The sequence below is a fragment of the Odocoileus virginianus genome, chromosome 5 (genome assembly GCF_023699985.2).
Source record: "Odocoileus virginianus isolate 20LAN1187 ecotype Illinois chromosome 5, Ovbor_1.2, whole genome shotgun sequence".
Classification (NCBI taxonomy): domain Eukaryota; kingdom Metazoa; phylum Chordata; class Mammalia; order Artiodactyla; family Cervidae; genus Odocoileus; species Odocoileus virginianus.
This window is the reverse complement of record NC_069678.1, coordinates 42,955,672-42,983,208: the sequence shown is the minus strand read 5'-3', so window position 1 is coordinate 42,983,208 and position 27,537 is coordinate 42,955,672. Positions and strand designations below refer to the sequence as shown.

Here is a 27,537-nt window from a genome sequence, read left to right as displayed (position 1 = left end):
AAAGAAGCTGAAATTCATGTTCAACATTCCAACCAGTGGATCAACAAACAGAAAGAAAAAACTCTAATTATGATTTAAGATTCAGAGAAATTCTGTAGATAGTCAGCGACTAAGGGTCATGGAGTACAGTTCAAATGTTTTACTTAAGTCTCAGTAGAAATAATTCATAACCGAGACTATTCTCAGATTTCATCACAATTCAGAGCACCTTATGGATTCTCCCTGCTGGTGAGTGATAGCTGAGGAAAATAATGGTGGTGAGAGTAAGTCTACAAATGGTATAAATGATTCAGTACTAGATGATGTGAGTACTTAAACAGAGGACATTCAGATCATTTCAGACTAAAAAGTCTGTTAAGATTTTACCCAAAAAAGACATAGTCTGGGTCTTTACATAGGAGTCAAACAATGGAGAGGGGATTGGATAAATGGGTTTGTAGAAGGCAGTCCAATCAGACACTCATTGACATTAATAGTTGGAAGAAATAAAAAAGAAAATTTTTAAGATATTTGAAAAATAATTAATTTGTTTGGGGGAGGAGAGTTTAAGTAGAAGAGTAATGAGAGAGACGACAGGAAAAATAATAAGAAATTTAGCATATTAGAGAGTCTTGTATCTTTAAAGAAGAAATCTAGACATTAACAATAAATGAAGGAAATCATTACAGATTTTAGGAAATGACTGTGACATTAGGATGGATAAGGGAAACAAAAAACTAGAGGCAAAAATGCCTAGGAATTTATGAATTTCACTTAGCCTTTCCCCCTTAAAGGCTCGTCATATCTGAAATCCTACAATACTTTCTCTTTCATAATCATGACTTTTCATGTATCTTATTTTGTCTATTAGAGACAGCAGAGTTTATTGATTAACAGAATGAAGACTGGGGCCAGGCTGCTTGAGGTCAAATCTCAGTTGCACTAGGTCCTTAGTACCTATCTCTGCCTCAGTTTCCTTATCTCTAAAATGAAGATAATCATAAAACCTGCTTCAAAGTGATGTTATGTGGACTAAATCACTTAGTACAGGCACAGTGCTTAGAACAATGCCTGGCACATAATAAGTGGTATAGTATTAGCTATTATCATTTTTAAGTTTCTTGAGGGCAGTGTTAGTAGCTCAGTCATGTCCGACTCTTTGTGACCCCATGGACTGTAGCCTATCAGGCTCCTCTGTCCATGGGATTCTCCAGGCATGAATACTGGAGTAGGTTGCCATTTCCTTCTCCAGGGGATCTTCCCGACCCAGGGATCGAACCCAGATCTCCCGCATTGCTGGCAGATTCTTTACCATTTGAGCTACCCCGGGAAGCCTCTTGAGGACAGGGGCTGTATCAAATTCAGCATTGTATCTCCAAAAGTATTTAAACTATCAAGTAAACACAAGATAATTGTTAGGAACAATGAAGAACAATCTTGAATTAAATAATTGAGAACTGTTAAGAAAAACAAAAAATAAACCACAGTAGCTACAGTGGGGATGTGATAGAAAAACTAACAAGATTTAGCCCATGGTTGAAAAGACAATGAAGGAGAAAAAGGACACAGATGCACCTGAGATACCAAACCTGTATGACTGGGAGAGTAACAGTGGGATTTTGGGAAGTCCAGAAGGGAAGCCATTTCCGAATAAAAGGGAAGTATGGAATAACCTCAGATATGCAGACGACACCACCCTTATGTCAGAAAATGAAGAGGAACTAAAGAGCCTCTTGATGAAAGTGAGAGAGGAGAGTGAAAAGTTGGCTTAAAGCTCAACTTTCAGAAAACTAAGATCATGGCATCTGGTCCCATCACTTCATGGCAAATAGATGGGGAAACAGTGGAAGCAGTGTCAGACTTTATTTTTGGGGGCTCCAAAATCACTGCAGATGGTGATTGCAGCCAAGAAATTAAAAGACACTTACTCCTTGGAAGGAAAGTTATGACCAACTTAGACAGCATATTAAAAAGCAGAGACATTACTTTGTCAACAAAGGCCCATCTAGTCAAGGCTATGGTTTTTCCAGTGGTCATGTATGGATGGGGGAGTTGGACTGTGAAGAAAGCTGAGTGCCGAAGAATTGATGCTTTTGAACTGTGATGTTGGAGAAGACTCTTGAGAGTTCCTTAGACTGCAAGGAGATCCAACCAATCCATCCTAAAGGAGATCAGTCCTGTTTGTGTTCATTGGAAGGACTGATGCTGAAGCTGAAACTCCAGTACTTTGGCCACTTCATGTGAAGAGTTGACTCATTGGAAAAGATCCTGATGTTGGGAGGGTTTGGGGGCAGGAGGAGAAGGGGATGACAGAAGATGAGATGGCTGGATGGCATCACCAACTCGATGGGCATGAATTTGAGTAAACTCCGGGAGTTGGTAATGGACAGGGGGGCCTGGCGTGCTGCGATTCATGGAGTCACAAAGAGTCGGACACGACTGAGCGACTGAACTGAACTGAACTGAACTGAACTGATGGAATGCTTGGCTTTAGATACCTTGAAGACAAAATGACAGTGAGTCACAACAGCTTTGACAGGACTGAAAGTCTGGAAAGGAGCAGAAGTATAGCCATGATTTTGGAAGATGGTTACATAAAGGAAACAGCAGAAGAACCATAAGGATACTGATGTAATTGAGTTTCTTCATTAGGAATACTTTCACTCCATTGAATTCAAATTAGGTGCTATTGTGTTCACAGCCATCATCTCATCTATATCAGCTTAAATATTATAAATTATAGTTAAGCACTGAAACTTATATACAGTTACAAAACCACATTTTAAGAGAGTAAAGAAATTCAGCCATTTTATTGGGTTATCTTTATAATTAAATAGTAAAAGATGTAAAAAAAATGACAGTAATAGAAAATAACTTAAAACTTACCCTGAATCACAAAAACAGTTCCACAGACCTTGGCCATGACTCCAGAGTAAGCGATTAAAAACTCGGTTGAAAATTCTATACAAATTCACTTCCTCAACATCAGGTACCTTCCAGATACGTGGAAGAACTGCACGGATACTTGTTTTCACTATGTCCAAAACCTAGTGCAAAAACCAAAATATTTAAAAATCTAGGTGTATAAGTATATGTCTAAAATTCAAAGATGAATATATTTAATTCAAATATGACTACACACACACATACTGACTCACTCATTCACTAAAAGACAGTACAGAATGAAAAGTCCAGAAATAGATTCAGTATTTATGAAACTTTGGTATATGACATAAGTGGCAAGTCTGACGATTAGGATAAGAAGACATTAAATTTAAAAATTAAATTTAAGTTAAATTTAAAGTAAATCAATAAAAAGATTTTTTAAAAAATAGCAATATTCATGAAAAAATAGCTGAAGGTGAATCATTACTTTACTCCTTCCACAAAAATCAACTTCACAGTGATTAAGGCTTTAAGTTTAAAAAATAAGCCATTAAATATCTTAGTGGAAAGTACTAGTGAATATCTTTTATCATGGGTTAGAAAAAGATTACTTAAATAACAAAAAAGTATAGAATATAAAATATTAATAGATTTTGATTATACTAAAATTAAGAACTCTGGCCATCAAAAGATACCTTAAAGGAAATAAAAGATCAAGTTACAGGCTTGGAAAATACATTCAAAACATATACATCTAACCAAATAATAGTATCTGGAATGTATAATGAATGCCTAACCAATTGTTAATATACACACCAACAAATTAACAGAAAAAAATGGACAAAAATACATAATTCACAAAAGAAGAAAATATGCCCAATAAACATAATGAATAAAAATTGAGACTATAATTAGATATCATTTTCTATCCATTTAGTTGACAAAAATTCAAAGTCTGACAATACCAAGTATTGGAGAAATATGGATCTATAGGATCTCAAACAAAACTGGCGGGAGTACAAACTGGAAAATATTAGCTGGGCATTAACTGCTAAAGTTGAAAATGCATATCCTATGACCCAGCAAGTTTATTCCTAAGAGAAAATCTCTCATAGGTTAAAAGCAAGTGCATGTACAAGAATGTTGAAACAACTGGTCACAATTGTAGACACCTGAAGAAAACCTAACCCTACATCAGTGAGAAAGTGAATAAATAAATAGTCATAGGCTAATTCCCTTAGACTTCTATACAGCAGTTGAATGAAATAAATAGGCACACAATACAGAGCATCTTAATTATTAATGGTTAAGTTTTTAAAAAATACGTACCAATCAATACATGCAAGGTGAAACTTTTTATACAAGTAAAATACTTAAATTTTAAAAATGCTTATGAGGAGTACACATAGATATAATAAGATCATATTAAAAAAACAAAACAAGGGACTGAGGAATACTGAATTTCAGAAAATGGCTACCTGAGACATGAAGGGCCAGGGGGATGGGAAGGGAGTCATAAGATAACAGGTTATTGCCAAAATCCTTGATTTGGGTGTTGGGTTCACAAATGGTACAGTAACTTAAGAACACTATTTAATAAAAGCAGGCCAGTATATGGACCAGTAAAGAGAGGGTATCACAAAACAATGGCTGGGATTAGTCTAATTCTGGGCAACTAAAATCCTAGATATTCTAAAAAATGTATAAATCCCAGAAAGCTACTTTGTCTAGTTTGACATATTTAATATTTTTGCAGTTCACGAATTTCCAATGAAATGTTTTCTATCAGTTCTAATGAGATGGATGAAACTGGAGCCCATTATACAGAGTGAAGTAAGCCAGAAAGATAAAGACCATTACAGTATACTAACACATATATATGGACTTTAGAAAGATGGTAACGATAACCCTATAAGCAAAACAGAAAAAGAGACTCAGATGTATAGAACAGATTTGTGGACTCTGGGAGAAGGCGAGGGTGGGATGTTTCAAGAGAACAGCATTGAAACATGTATATTATCTAGGGTGAAACAGATCACCAGCCCAGGTTGGGTACACGAGACAAGTGCTCGGGCCTGGTGCACTGGGAAGACCCAGAGGGATCGGGTGGAGAGGGAGGTGGGAGGGGGGACTGGGATGGGGAATACATGTAAATCCATGGCTAATTCATTTCAATGTATGACAAAAACTACTGTAATGATGTAAAGTAATTAGCCTCCAACTAATAAAAATAAATGGAAAAAAAAAAAAAGCAAACAAACAAAAAAAAAGAAGTAAATATCACAAATATAGTATCCTAATTTCAATTCACCAAAGTAGATTTTCATTTCTTATTTTATTCATCTAATATAAGGAACTGACTGTAAATATGACAGTAAAAGATGAAAAAAGAACAACTTTCAAACATAAAGGCTGATAGAAGATATGATTTTTCTCCATAGGCACAAATATATAATAGAACTGGAAGCAGATAAAAGAATTTAATTTGTTTCTCTTTAATAAAAACAGCCATATTTAAAGAAGTGATATTAGTTCTCTCTGATGAAGGTAAATTTAGAATAAACATGTGTTTAAAAATCAATTTAGGAAAAAATATCTCCAAATAACATTTTATTTATAGAAGAATATCAACTACAGCTTCTCCAAATGAATTGTGTAAGCACCACGATGTCATCCCTTCCTGCTCCAGCTTCTTTCACTGTTAAGTGGGAACAGTATGTAAACCAAAAAGAAATCAGGGGTGTGTGGGTTGAAGGGGAGGAGAATGAGGAAAGATACTACCATCTGTAATAAAGTAGCTTGTGAAAAAAATTGTCCCAGAAAACCTTGTTATTACAGATAATGAAACCTTAATTATGAAGAGGGATTTTAAATTTTTAATATGAATTATTCACAATAATACTGATAAAATATGCACATCAGACATTAATTCATACCTTTTTTTTTCTTTGCAGTTGAGCTAATAGTTTAAACGCTTATATTTTTAATGTGGAAAACAGGACTTATGACTGATGTGATACAAGAATCAACACTAGCAGTAAATGGTGAATTTTAATCAATTCTCTTCTCAATTTTTCTTCCTCCTTTCTATGTATTAGTGAGCCAAAAGTCATAATGCAGGAAGAATTTTTAAAAGTATCAAAGATAACCCATAAATTTATTTTAAGAATAAATATGAGTTCTATATAATAAATGAAAGTAAAGTGTTAAAAAATGTTAAGTATCTTCATTTTGTATTCTATTATTAATTATTCAACTTTAAAGCAACATAGGGCTTCCCCACTAGCTCAGTGGTAAAAGAATCTGCCTGCAATGCAGGAGACATAGGAAATGATAGGAAATGCAAGTGTTATCCCTGGGTAGAGAAGATCCGATAGAGCAGGAAAAAGTAACCCTCTCCAGGAAAATTCCATGGACAGAGGAGCCTGGCAGGCTGTGGTCTATGGAGGCACAGAGAGTTGGACACGGCTGAAGCGGCTAAGCACCCACGCACACACAGTGACACCGCATTTGAGATGATTCATTTTTCTGAACATGTGCACAGTGAGACGCATATGAGGCCTCAGAGCCAAAGAGGAGGGGAAGAGCACGCACGGCCTGCTCGCCCCCTGCCAAGTGCTGCACGAGTGCATCACTTAGAGGAGGCTCTCTTGGCCACTATTCTTCATGTTTTATTCTTAATTTTCATGGAATTTTAAAGCATGATGGCCTAATATACTAGGCTTGCTGCTATTGTTTGCTGTTTCAGTTAATAAGCCATCTTCAATTCTTTTGTGACCCCATGGACTGTAGCCCACCAGGCTCCTCGGTCCATGGGACTTCCCAGGCAAGAATACTGGAACGGGTTGCCATTTCCTTCTCCAGGGGATCTTCCTGACCCAGGGATCAAACCCACGTCTCCTGCATTGGCAGGTGGATTTTTTACCACTGAACCACCCGGGAAGCCAAAACACATGGCTAAAAGCAGCAACTTCAGAAAGTGGTTAGAGTTAGGGGTGGGGAATGCAGCTGCTCCACTCCTAACATTTCCTCCAACATGGAGATGGATAGACCTTCAGGCCTCTTGCATGCCAGCAAACATCACTGCCTGAGGAGTGATTTCCCTGATTGTGGGACTAGCATGGTCTGGGCAACCCACAAATTTGTTCCTTCTTGCCAGAGTGCCTACTGGAAAGAAACATTCTCTTTTGCTTCCTTTGCCTTTCAATTTCAAGCTCTGGTCCTGGAGAAAAGAGTGGTTTAGAGAGACCTCTAATTTGGAAACCATTAGACAATAAAAACCAAGGGATCAAGAGTCAAAACCCTTCATCTCTCCTCTAAGTCTTCATATAGACTCTCCATTGCCTGTGTTCACCTGGTGAACTTCCATGTTTTACCTCGAACATCACTTCTTCAGGGAGACCTTTACCTGTCACTAGATACTTTATGATCCCTTAATGCCCAATTCTTCCACTATTAATAATTATCTCACTTTATTTTAATTTCCTGTGTCGTTAATGGAGATTGTTAGCTACATAAAAAGAGGAATTATACCTACCAGGTCCCAAGGCTCAAGACAGGTCTAGCACTTAGTATGTGTTTGTCTTAGTGAAAATGCTCCTTGCAAGGCACTGAAACCTATGTCAACAAGGTAAAAATCAGAGCTAACACATATTGAGGGTTTACAATGGACAAAGCCCTGTTCTAATCACTTTTACAGCAATTCATTTAATACTCAAAAACATTGAGATAGATATGACTTGTCCATTTCTTTCCAAAAATCTTGAGGCTAGATTCCACAACCATGAACATTATATTTCTGCAGGAAAACATGTGAATACTCAAAGCAAGAGACAGACAAAAATAACTTCCTGTCACGTCATTGTCACTGAAAGAGTTCAGGTGGGTTAGGTTTTGCTGCCTCATAGTTTTGAAAGATGTTTTAGTTTTGAAAATGTTTGGATCTCATTTTATAGATGAGAAAATTCAGGCACACAGAAGATAAGTAACTTACCCAAGATCACACAATTAGGTAATGGATAGCAATGTAGCCGGACCCTTGTTCTTAACCACTACCCAGCAATGTTTCATGATTAATTCGATCTGTCCAGGGGACAACAGCAAATCAGAAGATAATCAAATTGTCTCTGCTTAGATTCAGATTCACCTCTAGGCAAGCAACACTTGGGAAGATGGGCGGAGTCAATGTGTACATACAACGCTGCCCAGGCAGGCCCTCCAGCAGGGCCATGGAATCCATCGGGGGCCAGTTTGCTTAAAAGACCACACAGACGGGGAGACAGTGCCTGCACCTCTAGCAAAATACCAACTGAACAATTTTAGAAAGGCAGAAAACAGGCAGGAAATCAGACTGGAATGAGGTAGATTAGTGTCAGTACTATTTGCAAGGCTGTTTGGTTTTCTGGGTGCTTTGGGGTCAAAAGCAAATGGACAGAAGAGGAATAATTTGTGAAACACAAAAACAATGGTCAGCAAGATGCCCTCTGTGTTTATCTGTGGACTCAAGTGAGGCTAACATAGAGTATGGGTGTCCATTTCCTGCCACTGTGACTTTTAAAAGCATCATGATCCAACATTAAGCTCTCCAAGGGAAAAAATAAATGGGAGATTCAGTCAATGAAAGCATTAAGAAAACAAAAAGATATGTCTTTTCCATATGAAATATAGCACGTCTGAAAGCATAAAGCACAAAGACAAATTCATATTTTGCAAGTACATACAGATGTTGAATGACAAACTGCTCCATATGGCTGAACAGTTGGTCCTAAGTTAAAATAACGGCGTGAGGTGAGGGAGGTTTAGAAATAACATTAAAATCACTACATGCTGCACAATGATGCACACAGCAGCCGGGCTATAGGCTAAAGGCACCTCTGCTGATGCAAAATGAACGGCCCTGCACAGCATCCATGTCAGCCCAAGTGAGAAAGAGAGAGAAAATAATAACATCAAAATGCATGCAGAAGCAGCTACTGCAGGTATTTTATAAACTGCTATCTAAAGAAGAAGCATTTGATAAATAAGGATTTCTTAGAATCCTAAAATAAATGTAAATATAATACAACCTTATTATCACTACTTGATATCAGAGAAAAAGCTCTTCAGAAAATTTGGCATTCTTCATCACCCACCATTACTGCACTATTTTCATACTTCAGGTATATTCTTTACAACTGCATTCTTGGGAGAAGGCTAAATTATGCAAGTGTGAAGTTACCATAACATGACATTAACTAAGATTAGCTGATTCAATTTTCACCTAGTGAGGATTCTTTTCAGTAGTTTAGTCCCACATCGTTGACCTTTAAATTTTACACCCATTAAGGAAGTTTTAAAATAAGGCATGTGGAAGAGTTTGTGTGTGTGTGGCATTCTAATCTGAAAGTTTTACAACATTCTAATGAGCAACTAGCAAAAGCTTTGATACTAGAATGGAAAAGTAAGATACATATTTCAACAATGGTTTCTAAATGAAATTAAGAGATTTAAATAAGTCTTGTGCATTCCACATTTAGAACTCTGCTTGGGACATGGTAGTCTCTCCATCAATATCGTTAAGTGCATGTTTTGATGAACAAATGAATGAATGAATGAATGAACTCTCAAAATCCCCAACAGTGTCCAGTATAGTTCTTGTACAAAATTGACAATCAATAAATGTTTGTCACACTAAATTTTATCACACACAACCATTGTGGTAGACTTGGAGATATGCCATTTGAATCAACTAATCTCTAAGAGTGCAGTTAGCTGACAGCATCCCCATATAGGATCTATGATTTTACAACTTCAAGCCAAGTTTAGGTTCTCCCCAGACTGCTCTTGGCCAAGGATTGAGCATGACTGGGATACCAGAGGGAAGCTATTTCTGCCCAGTGTGGTCGCTCTCACAAGCAACTTGTGTTCTGGGCTCCCCATCAGCCTGACAGGTGTTACTCAGGACTTCTCTAGTCTGAACTTCTTCCTCCCCAATCCTCCTGTTTTCCATTCACTAGTGTCAGACCAATGCTGCAGTCAGAAGGTTCTTCCTGCCTGCTCAAACTTTCTCCACCTTTATCTTTCTTGTGTGTCTTCTCTCAAAAATTTCTTTCACTTCTAACTCTGTCATATGTCTTGCTTTCCAGGGGACTGAACTGATATAGCCACCCAATAATTATTGACAATCTTGGTACAATCATAGTCCAAAGAAGGATAGTTCTGATTAATCCACATCTAGATGTTAAATTAGTTAAGTTCTTGGCCCTCTAAGTGGGTAACTTTTAATAATACCTAATTCTACCTGGCCTCGAAAAACACTGTGGACAGTGACTGCAGCCATGAAATTAAAAGATGCTTGCTCTTGGGAAAGAAAACTATGACAAATCGAGACAGTATATTAAAAAGTAGAGACATGATTTTGCAGACAAAGGTCCATAGAGTCAAAGGTATGGTTTTTCCAGTAATCAGGTACAGACATAAGAGTTGGACCATAAAGAAAGCCTGAGTGTCAACGAATTGATTCTTTCAAATTGTGGTGCTGAAAAAGACTCTTGAGAGTCCCTTGGACTGCAAGGAGATCAAACCAGTCAAACCTAAAGGACATCAACCCTGAATATTCATTGGAAGGACTGATGCTGAAGCTGAAGCTCCAATACTTTGGCCACCTGATGCACAAAACTGACTGGAAAAGACCCTGATTTGGGAAAGATTGAAGACAAAAGAAGTGGGTGCCAGAGGATGAGATGGTTAGATAGCATCACCAACTCAATGGATATAGATTTGAGGAAACTCCAGAAGATAGTGGAGGACAGAGGAGCGAGGTGTGCTCCCATCCATGGGGTCGCAAAGAGTCAGATATGACTTAGTGACTGAACAACAATTCTACATTCCAAAGTTGATTCACATAATCTAGGTTTCTTTTTATTTTTCTTGGATGCAGTTTCTTAAGCAATAGCACAAGTATCAAACAGATACTCCAATGAATGGTTAGCATGTTACAACCCAACAGACAAATTTTCAGACTCCTTTAGTGTAATATCAACATGTAAAAGCTTTTAAATTTTTTTTCAATACAGTTTGCAACTTATTATTATACTGGCTTGTTGTCAAATATTTTTACTTGAAATTTATAAACACAATTGAGCATGACAACTTTAAAACACAAAATAGTTTCACCTAATTCATAAATAGTACTACTATCACACACACACATCGTTTGATCACTCTGTACAATCATATCACATGTAAAAAAACCGAACAGCATTTTCTGGAATTTATTTTTGCATAGGGTGAGAGATAATGGTCCAACTTAATTTTCTTACAAATCATCAATTGTTTTAGTATCATTTATGGGAAAATTTATCTTTACTCCATTGATTTGAAATGTCATATTTATCAGGTAGTAATATCTTATGAATATTTTAATCTGTTTCTGAGCTATCTGTTTTAATTACCAACTTAATTATCTATCATCCAGGTTAGAAAAAATACACTGTACTTACAAAAAGATTCAACATTCCAATAAAAGGTTCCTATTTTAATGAATCAAGGCTACAAACAGTCGGTGACTCGGAGAAAAGGAATTCTGGCCTTACAGAACGTTTTCAGTCCACCTCTGCTACCAGCTTTGCTACACTCTCTTGGACAGCACTTGGCACATAACAGGACACTAAGTTGTCCTTTGTTGAATGAGTTAATGCTTAATTATGGTTTCAGTTTACTCAGAGGAAAGTACCTGATTTCAAAGTCATCATATGATGAGTGTCAACTTTCACCTTATTAGCAATACATTTCAGAAAGGGGAAGTGATAGTTTGCATTATTTAGGAATACAACAGCTTCACTATAGCTACTAAAATAGTACAGCTCCCCCAAAATAATGCTGCAATCCATCTATGGGCCCCTCAGGCTGTTGGCCACTCCCTTCTCCTACGCTGTGAGATACTGTACTATCTCCTCAAATTTCCAAAGCCCCTCCCCATCAGAAGAAAATTTTCACATCTTTCCACCACAGTGCCACAGACTCTACCTTCCCTTCTATTAGAATAAATGCTCCTGGTTAGGATAAACCTTCCTAGATTACTTGCTCAAGGATTTCCTATCATCACTCTTTCCTGTACCATTTGTCTCTTCTGGATCCTTCTCATCAGCAACTAACAATGGTAAATAGCTGCATCTTTTCAAAAAACAAAACAAACAAAAAACACCTTGTCATTAACCCACATCCCTCTCCAGCTACCACTACATTTCCCTTTTCCCTCTACAGCAAAATTCCTTGAAAAAGTGCCTGGACTAGCCATACTTTTTCCCATTTCTTGAACCTCCTCCACTCAAGTTTTACTCTGCACCATTCCTCTGAATTTGTTATGAACGTCCCTGGTAGCTCAGCTGGCAACCACTATCTTCAAAGTTATCAAAAACAATAGTCAGGTCATGGTGCTCATGTTATAACTCTCATCAGCAACATCTAGCTCAGTCGATCACTCCATCCCTAAAGTGATTAGCTGATGTCAAGGTAACTCAGTTCTCATGATTTTTGAGACTTTACTGACTGCTCCTTCTCAGTCCCCTTAGATTAACCCCTTTACCCCATTTCTCTGATTTCTATACATAGAAGTGGTCCTACGCTCAGCCCTCAAAACTCTCTTCTTTTCTAATCACACTTACACTTGAGGTAATCTCATCTAGTCCCAAGGCTTAAATATCTTCAGTTCACTTCAGTTCAGTTGCTCAGTTGTGTCTGACTCTTTGTGACCCCATGGACTGCAGCACGCCAGGCTTCCCTGTCCATCACCAACTCCCGGAGCTTACTCAAGTTCATGTCCATTGAGTCAGTGATGCCATCCAACCATCTCATCCTCTGTCATCCCCTTCTCCTCCCGCCTTCAATCTTTTCCAGAATCAGGGTCTTTTCCAATGAGTCAGTTCTTTGCATCAGGTGGCCAAAGTATTGGAGTTGCAGCTTCAGCATCAGTCCTTCCAGTGAATATTCAGGACTGATTTCCTTTAGGATGGACTGGTTGGATCTCCTTGCTGTCCAAGGGACTCTCAAGAGTCTTCTCCAACACCACAGTTCAAAACCATCAATTCTTCAGCACTCAACTTTCTTTTTAGTCCAACTCTCTCATCCATACATAATTATTGGAAAAACCATAGCTTCGATTACATGGACCTTTGTTGGCAAAGTAATGTCTCTGCTTTTTAATATGCTGTCTAGGTTGGTCACAGCTTTTCTTCTAAGGAGCAAGCATCTTTTAATTTCATGGCTGCAGTCACCATCTGCAGTGATTTTGGAGCCCTCTGAAATAAAGTCTGTCACTGTTTCCATTGTTTCCCCATCTATTTGTCATGAAGTGATGGGATCAGATGCCATGATCTTAGTTTTCTGAATGCTGAGTTTTAAGCCAACTTTTTCTCTCTCTTCTTTCACTTTCATCAAGAGGCCCTTCAGTTCTTCACTTTCTGCCATAAGGGTGGTGTCATCTGCATATCTGAGGTTATTGATATTTCTCCCAGAAAACTTGATTCCAGCTTGTGCTTCATCTAGCCCGGCATTTTGCATGATGTACTCTGCATATGAGTTGACTAAGCATGGTGCAATATAGAGCCTTGAGTTACTCTTTTCTCAATTTGGAAACAGTCTGTTGTTCCATGTCCAGTTCTAACTGTTGCTTCTTGACCTGCATACAGATTTCTCAGGAGGCAGGTCAGGTAGTCTGGTATTCCCATCTCTTGAAGAATTTTCCACAGTTTGTTGTGATCCACACAGTCAAAGGCTTTGGCATAGTCAATAAAGCAGAATTAGATGTTTTTCCAGAACCCTCTTGTTTTTTTGATAATCCAATGGATGTTGGCAATTTGATCTCTGGTTCCTCTGCCTTTTCTAATAGTGACTCTTAAGTTTTGTATCTCCATATACAGCCTTAGCTCTGAACTCATATATAGAATGACACACGCAACATCTGCATTAGATGTTTAATCAATGTATCAACTTTAGTATGTTCAAAACAAAAGCAAAACAAAACAACGGGGAAAATGAAACCCTGTTCTTTCTCCAGCATACACTCAATCAGTTATCAACCTAGCTAAGCCACCATTAGTTCTCAGCTCAGTTACCCTAAAAACCATAGAGTACCTGGCCTCTACCTCTGTTCTGCCGTTTTCCATTTACCCTAGTTCTGTTCTTCACAAGTAGCTCTCATGATCCCTCTAAATTAGAAACCATACTATGTAACTCTTCTGCTCAAAAATTTCTAGTGGTGTTCCATCACTTGGAATAAAACCCGAAGTATTTCCACAACCTGTAAAGCTGTGATCTGATCCCTGCTTATCTATTCAACTTCAACTGTCACCAACACATCACTCACTCTTGACCAGCACAAACCAACTATTCTGTCAATCAGGAAGTAAATGATGTCCCCTATGTCTCATGGACAGACCAGGCTACTTATACCCTAGGCCTCTGTATCTGCTCTTCCCTCTGTCTGATGCAATGTAGCTATAGATGTCTGCATAGTATTTTTCTCATTTCATTTAGGTCAACTTCTCTCAATTTTTAATCCTGATTTATTTTTCTTCACAGTTCTTAATACCACCATACATTCTATTATATATTGATTTATTATCAAACACCTTAACTAGAATACAAGCTCCATGAGACCATAGAATTTTTTTTTGATCCACTTGTTTATCCTCAGAACCTAGAACAGCACCTGAAACATAGTAGATAACAAATATTTGTAAAGGAAACTAGTAAACAAATGAGTATGTGTGTAGTTTGATTATGAATGTGGTTTAATGGTCCTAGTTTAATGCATAAACCAAAAGAGCAAAAACCTATTTTGGGGTATCCATTACTCACTTTTCGTTGTTTTACAGAATCCAATTTTATGAGCCAATATGAAGCCACTTTTGTTTTATGATACTTCCAGTTATCAATGATCTGTTTGAGGGAAGAAATATTAAGAAATTTAATGTAATTAATTTGTGAAATGAAAACACTATTATACTATTTGAAATAAAAGATGCCTACTTTCATTAAAAAAAAGAGTGCAAAGATTTTTTTAACATAAGGTAAAAAAGCCATCTGAATTTAAAGTTTTTCTCTTCTTGCTGTAAGAAGCAAAAATCTTTAATGAATGAAACTCAAACGTCTTCAGGAATATAAGGACTGGGAAGAAGCCAAAAATATAGATTTTTCATTTTAATTCCAAGAACTATATTTACAACATCATTCATAATAACAAAATATTGAATAGCACATTAGAAAATAGCCTATATATAATTAGGATTCTATTATCCCCTTTTATTTTTTGGTGCAAATATGCAAAATTTCTGAATATATATTAGTTATATATACTATAACAAACAGATTAAAATAGTTGCTGCATAAGTAAACATGTAACTAATCTAATGTCTAATATATCAATTATATAAGCCTATACACATGTTCTTTACAGAACAATCACAGTTACCCACAAAATTAGTTTTACCCTCAGATTATCTAATTTTTCATCTCCCTGACTGAAAAATGTAGTATACAACTTACATCTTAAGAAATATAAATAAAATGTCTGGTGCGAAAACACAGGCTCTACTCTATTGAATAAGATAGCAATGTCAATAGAAATACATCTGGCATAATGTTTTATAACTAGTATTCATTTTTCTTCCTTCTCCCTTGATGTAACAAGTAGTGTCTCATTTGTAAACGAGATACCATTTTCACTTTTTAAAATGTATATATAACAAACACAAAGCATAATATTTGGGGGTTTTGGTTATAACTATGTTATGATTACAAAATACAAATAACTACAAAAGTCTTTTTTATGATTGTTTTTGGTTTGTTTTCTTTCTAGGGAGTGCTTTAGATAGGTCTAACTGCTAAGTCGCTTCAGTCGTGTCTGACTCTGTGTGACCCCACAGACGGCAGCCCACCAGGCTCCCCGTCCCTGGGATTCTCCAGGCAAGAACACTGGAGTGGGCTGCCCTTTCCTCCTCCATTCAGTTCGGTTCTCTAAAGCACTGCTGCGGCTGCTGCTGCTATAAAAAGTGAAAAAAAGCCAACTGCACGGCTGTGGTTCCTATCCTACAACTGGCCACTAGATGGTGCTTTCTACGGGTGAAAAACAACAACCAAAAAAAAAAACAGAAACCAGAAAACATTCTATTACTGAGAAGTTAGATATCTAAGAATGACAATTTGAAAGGATGTTTCAATGAAGAAATATCAATAGAACTTTGAGTGAAGAAATGCTATTTCACTCGAATATTTTAATACCTTGGACCTTCTTTCTAAATCAGGAGTAAGTTACAAACTTTAATGTGAATTTTAGGACTCTGACATTTTAGAACGTTCCACTGGGTGGCGCAAATGCACAGGTAACAAGAAAACACAACGTAACATTTCAAAATTCGACTAATGCCATTCAAGGTATCATATTCAAATATTTACTTCATGCCCATGGCCCACTCTTTTCCTTATTATCTCATTCCATATTCAATCTTTCAAAATCTTTATAGAAGCAAGCTTAACTTAATGTGTCTTTAATCATTAAGAACAAATAACTATTTAACACTAATTATTTTCAACTTGATGAAGCATCATTAAAATAGGACTATACACTAAAAGATATTTTGCATTGCTGATTATAAACGTGATCTAATTGCTCATGAATCATAATAATTCAAATAACCCCTGTATCTTCTTCTAAAGCTTGTGGAGGTCATTCAAGTTTACTATGTCATTGAAGATAATGACATCAGGAAATAAATTTTAATATTTTAAGGAGAAGAATAAAAAGGTATGAGCTCCTTGGAATTTTATATACATCAAATACTCACATCTTCTATCAGAATTAATGATTCTGCATCTGATTTTCCTGGAAACCGGATCTTCATATCCTTGAGAACAAATAAGGTCTGACTTGTTAGATCATCTTCTTGTTCTTTTGGTCTCAGTTTCTGCAAAGACTCACTCTTAAATTTGAAAGAAAACAGATATTTGGAGTGGGTCTTATTTCACTGTGTCACCATAATCTAAAAGATAGTTCTAGGTAAAAATGATGTGCTTTTAATTGAAAAAATAACAATGAAAAAGGAAAAAAATAATGTTTTTGCATTTGTTCTTAGCATTAAAATCTTAGGATTAAATGGATATGATTTCCCAAGAGTGTCTTTCATGCTTCCACACAGTTGCATTTTATGTAGCTCTAAATACCAAAACAAAAATGTGAGTGTTTAAAAAAGCTTCATTTTCTACATATATCTCAGGCAATTCTTGATTAGTGGAAAAAAAAAAAAAAACAGAAACTTGTTACCAAGTGAAATTCATTCACTTATACTTTTCAGACTCTTTCCTTTGGAAGCAACATCCACATTAAATAAACAAATTAAATTGGTCTATGTGAACGTACATGGAGGTATCTACTGAGTTGGCCAACAAGTTCATTTGGGTTTTAAACCTGATTGAACTTGTTGGTCAACCCAATATTTGAGCATTTACTAAAAAACTTGGTTGCAAAAAAATTCACTGACTTCCTCAATACTGAATCTCTAGAATTTATGCTAAAGGAAGAAATATTATATATATGTATATATATATAATACTGTATGCTAATTTAATATACAGAAAACATTACTAAAAATTCTGAAGAATGCTCTAAAGATAATTTACCAATAGCTAATTTTTTAACTTATTTATCAATAGTCCCATTAAGGAAAATTTTCCATGAAACAAAATTCCCCAAATTCAGACACACTGTACAATCAATGCAAATTTACCCTACTCCATGAGCAAACAGAAAATAAATATATTCTCAGTGTTCATCCTTAAGTTTTGTGACAAAGTGAAGCTGGCCTTTTAAGAATCCATATTTGGTTATAGGTGAAGAAAGGAATAATCCAAATTCCAGGAGACATGAGTTGAACTAAAGAAAGGATTTGATGTTCAATCTATCCTCCTCCCCGCTAATCCCTCTGCCACCTAAATCCTGAGTACAGTGCTCATCTCAGGGGAGCAAACCAGCAGACTTACCGTTAGAGAGTCAGAGGAGCTGGCATCATTACTTTGAGGCAGGTGCCTCATGTAGGAGGAGGCACGGTTTAAAGAATGGGACCGAGACCCTGAAGTCAGCCGGGATGCTGATATCACTTGCTGAGCAGAAAAGGGGCGGATGTCTGCACAAGATGGTGACTGAGAAGAGATGGACCGAGGACAACTGACTGAACGCCTTATGGAGCCTATGGATGATGAAGAAAAGGGATCGCACAGTAGCAGAGTTAGTAGAAGTCCTCCACTGTACTGTATCTACACAAACTAATGATTAGCAGGGTGACTTCTTGTTTTAGTTGCTAAGTCATGTCTGACTCTTTGTGACCCTATGGACCATAGTCCACCAGCTCCTCTGTCCATGGGATCTTCCAGGCTATAACACTGGAGTGGGTTGCCATTTCCTTCTCCAGCGGATCTTTCCAACCCAGGGATCGAACCCACGTCTCCTGAATTGGCAGGCGGGTTCTTACTGCTGAGCCACCAGAAAAGCCCTAGAAGGCTGGCGGGAAGTGTCAAAGCATCGGCATCATCATGAACATATGCATTTAGAGTTATTCCTTCAATTTAAACAGTGAACATAGTGCGGAACTCCTGTCGTGCATAGAGAATGGCTCTTGTGAGAATAATACTTAAACAGTACTTTAGTGTTCTATTCTTGAAACTTGACAAAAGGACCAGAAGAACAGAAAGCTAACATGTATGGAACACCTTCTACAAACCGGGCATCATGCTAGGTGTTACACTATTATCTTTGTTCTCACAGAAACCCTCTGAAGTACAAATCTCTATCATGTGGAGACTCAGAGAGAGAACTTATCACATGACAAGAAGATTGCCAAGTTCAGTGCTAAATCCTGACTTAATGCCAGCATGCTCCCTTTTTCTATAATAGAGACTGGTCACGAATTAGAATCTGTGCAGATGTTAGAAACAGAATATTTTACAGCAGGATTCATAGGGGAAAATGAATAGGGGAGAATGGCCAGGATAAATTGATGTTATCAAATTTAGGGCCCATGAAAATAAAATAATAATAATGTGTGATTGTGTGCTCAATCGTATCCGACTCCTTGCAACCCCATGGACTGTAATCTGCCAGGCTCCTCTGTCCATAGAACTTTTCTGGCAAGAATACTGGAGTGGGTTGCCATTTCCTACTCCAGAGGATCTTCCCAACCCAGGGATTAAACTCGCATCTCTTGCAGTTTCAACATTGGAGGGCGGGTTGATTATCACTGCGACCTAGGAAGGATGCAATTATTGCAATAATAATAATATAACAGAAAAAAAACAAAGATTATATAGCTGGTTATTTTAAGAGTAGTGCTAGACAGACAAGTCCTTATTCACAGGATAGACAAATTTTAAAAATTAGATTTAAATTACCATAGTAAAGTATTTAAATGAAGAAAAAATGTCTGGATCAACGATTGTTATCGGAACAACTAGGAAAAATCATAGAATATCTTCTATGTTTGTGCAAATTGAGAACATTTAAAGGGGAACCAATTATTCCTGATAAATTTTAATGCCTGACACAAAGAAATAGAATGTTATTTGATACTATCAACATCTATAACTTTTCTAGCACATATGTTCTATATACCCTCTGTTGTATATTTTCTCTCTGCTTAGGAAATATATCACTTTTCATTAATTAAATAATTTCATAAAACTCACATGAAGGCAGGTTCAATACCCAAATATTTGTCTTAATTAGCTATTGAAAACAATGTAAACCTTTACAAAGGCAATGGACTTGAGCCTTATATTTAGAGACGTATTTCTAAAGGATATTTTGAATTGATGATAAGTCTAATAGTCCTATTTAGTTCTGCAGATTATAAAAAAGTATACTCATTCAAGCTATAAAAGATGTCAAACAAACAAAAAAAGCTTCCATTTGTTCTAACTGTTAATCTCCTTCTGAAAGTCACACTAGTTTTTGAAAGAATGGCACTTCTAAAAAGGGCTGTGTGGGAAACACGCCATTGGTCAATCTTCTAGTAAATACTCATAAGTATGTACTAATACGTACACCTTGGCCCTGCTTTCTTCAAGGGCTTATGATGATGGTCTGGATATGTGTAATCTGATTACAGCTGCAGACAGAAAACAACTTTCTCTTGAATCACAAGAGATTTTCATTTTTCTTCTGCATACATTAGAATTCAGACAGAATAACAAAGTAGTTAGATATGTCAATGATACTTAGGTAGACTAACAAAAAAATGGTTGAAACTTTCATGCATAAATTATCTGAGAAAAAATACTTCATACAGTTTTGCATAGGACTACCATATATCAAATAAAAATATATCCTCTGGTACTGTAACGAGTTTATATTTCCTATATTAACCCTCTACAATAGAAAGCATTGTACATAAACTGAATTTTTATCCTCAGTTATCAACATCTCTTTGGAGAGAAAATTCAAGGAAGGCTTGTGGCTATAACATTCCTTAGTGTAAGATTACAAAGAGAATATAAGAAATTGAAACCGTTGTTGCAATTCTTAATGGCTATGAAAACAAAATACAACTAATAAGGAGAAAGATATTAATTGAATTAGACAAGCTTTAAAATGTGAATTTATACTTAAAAACATTTTTAGTACACTCTTTGTCTAATCTCAATGTATTAAAACTACTGGTCTTAGAAGAAAAAAGAATCTGAGTACAAGAACCCTAGTAGTTTTTCTCATCCCTACTCCATCCTCTGTCAGTTCATGCTGTTAGGATATACACATTAGCCAATAGGAAAGGGGCTCCAAAACCGATTAAATCTGGGCAGAACAATGTCAGCTTCCAAAAGAGAACCAGAGCCATACTTACACAGAGACATACTGAAAGTACTTCAGGAGTCTTTAAGATAAAGGAAAAAATGGATGAAAGAGCTTATAAACTCTGAAACAGGTACTCAATAAACGTACATTAGAAGAGTGAACAAAAAATGAAATATAATACGCTATTTCCCCTCAAAACATATAAGCTCTCAAAGACAGGAAGTATTTTTATGGAATAATTTGAAAGTAAAGAAAGATGATTAAAAATCTTCATATATTAATTCTGCATTGTGTATGCATTTTTCCTGTAAGTACGGAAGTCCGAGTTTATCAGGAAACGACCATGTTAAACCATTGCCGGAGACAGAGCAACAGAGGCTCAGAAATGTGTTTATGGAGTGATGGGACTTTGTGGAGCTCTGGGGCAGCGCAGGACCAGGCAGTCAGAGAGGTGAGCGACAGAGGTTAGGGAAAGTCCTGCGCTGGAGACAACATCAGGAAGGGGCGTCCGACTGAGCCTGGGCAACACCAATACCACGCTGGACATCTGGGGATGGAAGAAGAATCAGACACAACACTGGCCATTGGGATCGAAAAAGGAATGAGAGAGAGAGAAAATGGGGAAAGAAATACAGGAAGAAAGCAGAAAAAGGCAGCAGGAAAGCAGGAAACAGAGAAGCTAGTTGGTTCTTCTCCTGAATATTCCCGTACACCAAAGTCTTGACTGAAGTGCTTACCCATGATGAAAAGGGGAGGGAACAAAACTTCAACTGTTTCACAATTGTGTGGCTCACAGATACATTCAAGTCAAATACCTAGAGAGATACACACATTTTTTAAAATAGGGGAGAATGTAAAACAAAATGAATGACAGAGTGAGGAACGGAATGAGAGAATATTGGGGCCTAAAAGAGAATGCCATCAGCAGATCAACCATGAGGCACAGTTTCAGACTCATGCAGAAACTTAGGACTTAACGAAGACTTTGAAATATGGAACAAAAGACTACAGAGATCCGTAAGTCAAGCTCCTTTCGTTTTCCATTTGCAGACCCCGCAAGGGATTGTGGGATCCAGACCTAACTGAGGTCCGGTTGGGGAAGGAAGTGGGGTAGAATCTAGGTCTCCTCACACACCAGGGTTCATGTGGCCCAAGGCCTTTTATTGAGTTATTTCAGTTCCAGACTTCTTCATATAACAACTAAGCTAGAAGAATTTAACTTACTGGCTGGCTGGATGAACTTGTAGTGGTTGGACTGTTTAAGATTATACGGAACTTGCTTTTCTCTTTCCTTATCTTGGTACGCGTCTTTTTCATTTTCGTCCGATTCTGAAGAGCTGCTGCTGCTGCCGTAGCTGCTGTCACTGCTGCAGTACTTCTGTCTTCTCAGCACCTCGGTGCTCTCGGGCATGGAAGACAGAGGCTGAAACGGGAGGCAATGTTTCTTTTGTTAGAACTCAGCAAGTCTATGCACGTGATTCGTGTAGTATTTCCAGTTTCCCACTTGGCAAATAGATGAGGGAAAAGTGGAAAAGGTGGCAGATTTTGTTTTCATGGATTTCAAAATCATTGCAGATGGTGACTGCAGACGTGAAATTAAAAGACACTTGCTACTTGGAAGAAAAGCCATGATAAAGCTAGGCAGTGTATTTAAAAGCAGAGACATCACTTTGCTGACAAAGGTCCATATAGTCAAATCTATGGTTTTTCCAATAGTCATGTATGGATGTGAGAGTTGGACTATGAAGAAGGCTGAGTACTGAAGAATTGATGCTTTCGAACTGTGGTGTTGGAGAAGACTCGTGAGAATCCCTTGAACTGCAAGGAGATCAAACCAGTCAATCCTAAAGGAAATCAACCCTAAATATACAATTGAAGGACTGATTCTGAAGCTGAAGCTCCAATACTTTGGCCACCCGATGTGAAGAGCTGACTCACTGGAAAAGACCTTGATGCTGGGAAAGATTGAGGGCAGGAAGAGAAGGGGGAGACAGAGGATGAGATGGTTGGATGGCATCACTGACTAAATGGACATGAGTTTGAGCAAACTGCAGGAGACAGTGAAGGACAGGGAAGCCTGGTGTGCTGCAGTCCACTGGGGTTGCAAAGAGTCAGACTCAACTTAGAGGCTGACCAACAAAATGTTCAAAATCACTCAATAAATGTGTATATGTATATGTGTGCATGTGTGTTTGTGAGAGAGAAAGGAGGAGGAGAGAAGGAAGAAAAAGAGAAGCAAAAGAGAAAAAAAATAAAATAAGAAAGCAACAGTCCGATAAGCCATTATAAGTAAGATAATTCACTATAAACAAAACAGGCCACATCTTAAAATAGTCTATGAGCCTATCCACTTGAATAATGTGCAACAAGAAGCAAGATATTCCTCACATGTCTAACTGCATCATGGACACTTTAAGAAACAAAATTTTTAGTTAATTTTCCATGTTACAAATTGGCTCATGTCTTTTCTTGGAGGATTCCTACCTCTGACAAATAGTGTCTGGTCACAATGGAACAACATTGCTTTTCGTTGACCACACTATATTTTAAAAGGAGATATAAAAATTTCAATATTACATAATTTTTTTAGAAATTAAATGCTATGTAGATTGGTAAGTTTGTAAAGATTCAAAATGCCATGATATCATGTTCCAGTGTCTCTATCAGAATCATTTGTCACTGAATCCCCCAGTCAATGTGTTTCCAATGATGACAGCTGAAAGAATAAAACATAAGGGAAGTGGGACATCTTCACTTCAGAAAGAACGTGCACAACCAAGTAGAGTTAGACAGTTTTGTAACTTAGTCATGTTAAGAGACAATTACACACTCTATATGCCTCTTATTCCTGCTAGGGAATGTTCCTGCAGTTGTATGCTAGTTTCTCATTCTCTGCTAAATCAAACAAAAATGTTTTGATGTTAGCATACACTGTAATGAAATCCTTGGTTACCCTAGGATTTCATGGAAATGAGGCATGTCCTCTCATGTAGCAGTGTAGGATGGAAAGATGAAGAAAGAAAAAGCATTTCACAAAGTGCCTAGAATACATAGTAAGCCAAAGCACAGTCTTAAAGTCACTGTCTCAGCAAAGGATGAGAAATAAACAAAGCAGGGAATTAATACACTAAAGTACCAACTTGTGTTTAAGATATGTTCTTCTTTTGATAGCCTAATATTTACTGAGAGCTAATAATGTTCAAAGAGATACACAGAAAAACATTTACCAGTAACACAATCATCAAGCACTTTGATAGTCTTGGGGAATACGAATTCTAGAGAAAGGATGTTTCTTCAGAAGTCTAGCATACCCAGAAAAAACAATGGGACAATGAGGCTTGCGTAGTACCTTCCTTCAAGTAGGCAAAGAGCTTTAAAATTTCTTAAGGAACTTGCCTACATAATGGGTTATTTGAGTCTACAAAGAATCGCAAACAGAAATGGACAGCTAAATCTTTGTTTCACACATGCATTTTGGACTAGTTAAAAATACATTGTTCAAGCAGTAATGAATAAGAAGTCATAGAAAATAAACTCCAAAGAGTGCCTTAACTACAAAATGAAATCTGTAAACTGGTATTGAGTTCTAACACAAACCGTACCATTCATTTTTACGTCCAACTGTATTATGAACTGAGTTGCATATTAAAAATATATAAATGGTATAAAGAATAACAAAACAAATACCAAATACATTCTACCTGACTGAAGAACAATGATAATACTTTATGTGATATTATTTATGTATATACAACTGAGCGACTAAGCCCACATTTATGTATTTAATAGCTAATTAATTTAATTCAATATTTCTTATATTCTCAAATAACTGAAACTTTATTTCTCCTAGTACCAGTTTCATTTAACTTTGATTACCTTCAATTATTCTACCAGTGAATACATTGGAAATCAATATTTGGTGTGTGATAACATCCCTCTAAAAAGGAAAGGCCATTTTGAAATTTGGTATACTCCAGACCCTTGGTGTACAGAATGTTAGAAATTTTAAAAGTACTTTTATTTCAGATGGATTATGCAACTTCCAGTACTTTGAAATATTTCTAGTGTTAATAACTACAGGAATTAATCAATTTGTTTCATTTCAAGAAATACATTACTGTGCTGCACTATGTGCCAAGTCGCTTTAGTCGTGTCTGACTCTTTGCAACCCGGTGGACTGTAGCCTGTCAGGCCCCTCTGTGCATGGGATTCCCCAGGCAAGAATGCGGGAGTGGGTTGCCATTCCCTTTTCCAGGGCATCTTCCCAACCCAGAGATTGAACGTGTGTCTCTTATGTCTCCTTCATTGGCAGGTGGGTTTTTTACCGCTAGTGCCACCATTGTTAGCCCCTACTATTTACCTGGAATAAGAGGGGTTGAGAAATACACAGTGTGAATTCTGTCCTCTTGGAGGTAATATTTTTATTTGGATGATAAGCCTTTTTTACGAAGCTAAACAAAATTATGAGACAGTAGAAGGGTGACTTAGAGCCTTTGCATTTGCAAATCTTCCACAAATATTGTGCACCCAGGTTGCCTCACATCTGGTTTGACAAACTGCTAAATAATTAATATACAAAGTTTAGAAACTTCCCTATATTTTCCAAAATGAAGCAATAATATGAAGGTATTCACTTTTACTCATACTCTAAAAATATATTTGTTCCAAAGGAATTACCAACAACATCTTCTACAGTTCTTTAATATAGAACACATAATTCAAAAGAACAATGCCTGACATCCATGTTTCTGGTCTTCAGCAGATACGTATCTTTCACCAGATTTGTCTTGTACCCATTTACTCTCTAAGACTCTCTCACTTGAGTCATACCAAATTCCTTGTCGTTTTTCCAATACTGTATGCAGTGTTATACCTCCATGTCTTTGCCTTTAATGTTCGCTCGACCCTAAATATCCTTCTACCCTTCTTGAATGTTTAGGGAACTACTCAAGACACAGTTCAAATGGTGCTTCCTTTATGAAGCCATCCATAGTCCACCAATCCCTTTCTTCTCTATGTTGCTGTAGCACTTTTCACTCTCTTAATTGCAGTACTTGCCACAATATACCTTGGTTTTTGGTTCAACTATCTGCCCTTCCACTAGTCAACAAGGTCCCTGTGGACACATTCAACAAATTTAACTAATGGTTTTGAGAACCTACTAAGGGCCAGATGCTATGTTCCGTGCTAGAGGTGTAAAGATGAAATACACCTTCTACCTTCACGGGACTCACAACCTCATAGGAAGGCAAATATACATACAATCTTTCATCATAACTGTTTTACAAAAGTGTCATTTGTGGTACAGCAATAGAAGGAGAGGACAGAAGATCCAGGTCTAATAAGAGGCATGGGAGAAGATTTCACAGCAGCAACTAGATGAGGAGAGGGTCTCTAATCAATCAAGCAGTGAATCAATTATTTTTTTAGTAAGCAGGCATGTAAGAAAAATCATGAACGCATGACAGAGCAGGATATCTGTCAGGATGAAGTGATAGTTTTAGTACTGCTGAAATGTAAAGTGAAAAAAAGCAGAATGAAAAATCTTTCCAAGATGTTAGGAATTCAAATTTCACACTTGACTTGCAAAGCCTTTGACATGAAAAGAACACATGAATGAAGCACAGAGCAGATGAAGGTAAAGCAAACACGCCTATTTTTGCCAGCATGATCACTTTCTATGTATTAGAAACTTTAACTGTTCTACCTTACACAAACTTAATATAGGAGGGCTAGGAAAAGATGGGGCTCCTCATTAGTATCTCTAGAGTCATGATTTGTCTTATCTAAAATGCTACACATCTCTGAAAATTATACGTCTGGAGATATATGGAAAACTTAATCCTGAGCATATAATGATGGTACCAGTTCTAGGTCTCATTTGACCCTGACTCATAGGTCTTTCACTCGATCCAGGAATCAGAAAATGAGATAAACTAACGAAATGAAGCTTCTCCTAAATACAAGACAATGTCATCTAATTCTATCTTCGCTGGAAACATAGTCCACGAAGTTTCTTGAAAGTGGCATCAGTCATTTGTAGAGTCAGAAAAGTGAAAAGAAAATCAACTGTCCATAGAAGAGTCTACTTTGATAGGAAGTAAGGGAGAAGGTACCTTTGGTCCTCGAGACTTGGGAGTTTTGCCCATTAGCTTTTCATCATCAATTTCACATTGTTCCAGAAGATCCAAAATGTCTTCCTCCTTAAAAAATAAAATTTAATTAAAATCATGATCACTAATGGACTCCAGAGTTTTTCCAAGTTCATTAGTCTTTGTGTATTGTAAAGATTCCAAAAACTATTTAAGAAAGATTGTTCAGATCAAATGAGAAATAAAGGATCATGGCAAACTCTTGAAAAAACTTTCACTAAAATATGGTAATAAAAATAGTACTAAGCTGAAAGTATTATGTAGTGATAATCATAAACAAATATATCCTTATGTTTTCATAAATTATTAATATCTTAGAATACAATACTTCAATAAATTAGCCTGTTGGATACTTTAAAACTTCTAGAAGTTCACTCTGATTTCTCTAGACCAGAATTTCATCAATCATTTCCATATCGATTAGTGTAAAATAAAATTACAACTTCAGACAGAACACTGACGACTGGCCTAATAGGTTTGTTTACAACAATCCAATGTTAGTATTTAGGTAATGGACACAATTTAATGAAACTCAAATTTTTAACTATTGAACAAGGATATCTTTAGAACTTTCTGAAAGTTTTTCATTCTATAGGCCTAATATCCTCTTACACTCTTCAAAAGTCACTTCGAAGTCAAAGGGTAACATTATGAAAACTCAGGAGCAACAGGAGTACAATAGCTATACTAAAAGTGGTACAG

General features: G+C 36.8%; 1 protein-coding gene across 8 annotated transcripts in view; it reads right to left on the bottom strand.

The window, feature by feature from the left end:
• Positions 1–27,537, bottom strand: part of TTLL7 (tubulin tyrosine ligase like 7) — a 184,738-nt gene that overhangs the window by 53,799 nt on the left and 103,402 nt on the right. For all 8 annotated transcript variants that reach the window (XR_002313488.2, XM_070467831.1, XM_020891268.2 and 5 more), the window contains 6 exons: positions 26,800–26,886; positions 21,908–22,106; positions 17,881–18,086; positions 16,689–16,823; positions 14,704–14,784; positions 2,866–3,026 (listed from right to left, as the gene is read on the bottom strand). Coding sequence is in view for 7 of the 8 variants with exons in the window: in XM_070467831.1 (XP_070323932.1) it covers positions 2,866–3,026; positions 14,704–14,784; positions 16,689–16,823; positions 17,881–18,086; positions 21,908–22,106; positions 26,800–26,886 (869 nt within the window). In the remaining variant the exon portion in view is untranslated. The remainder of the gene's footprint in view (positions 1–2,865; positions 3,027–14,703; positions 14,785–16,688; positions 16,824–17,880; positions 18,087–21,907; positions 22,107–26,799; positions 26,887–27,537) is intronic.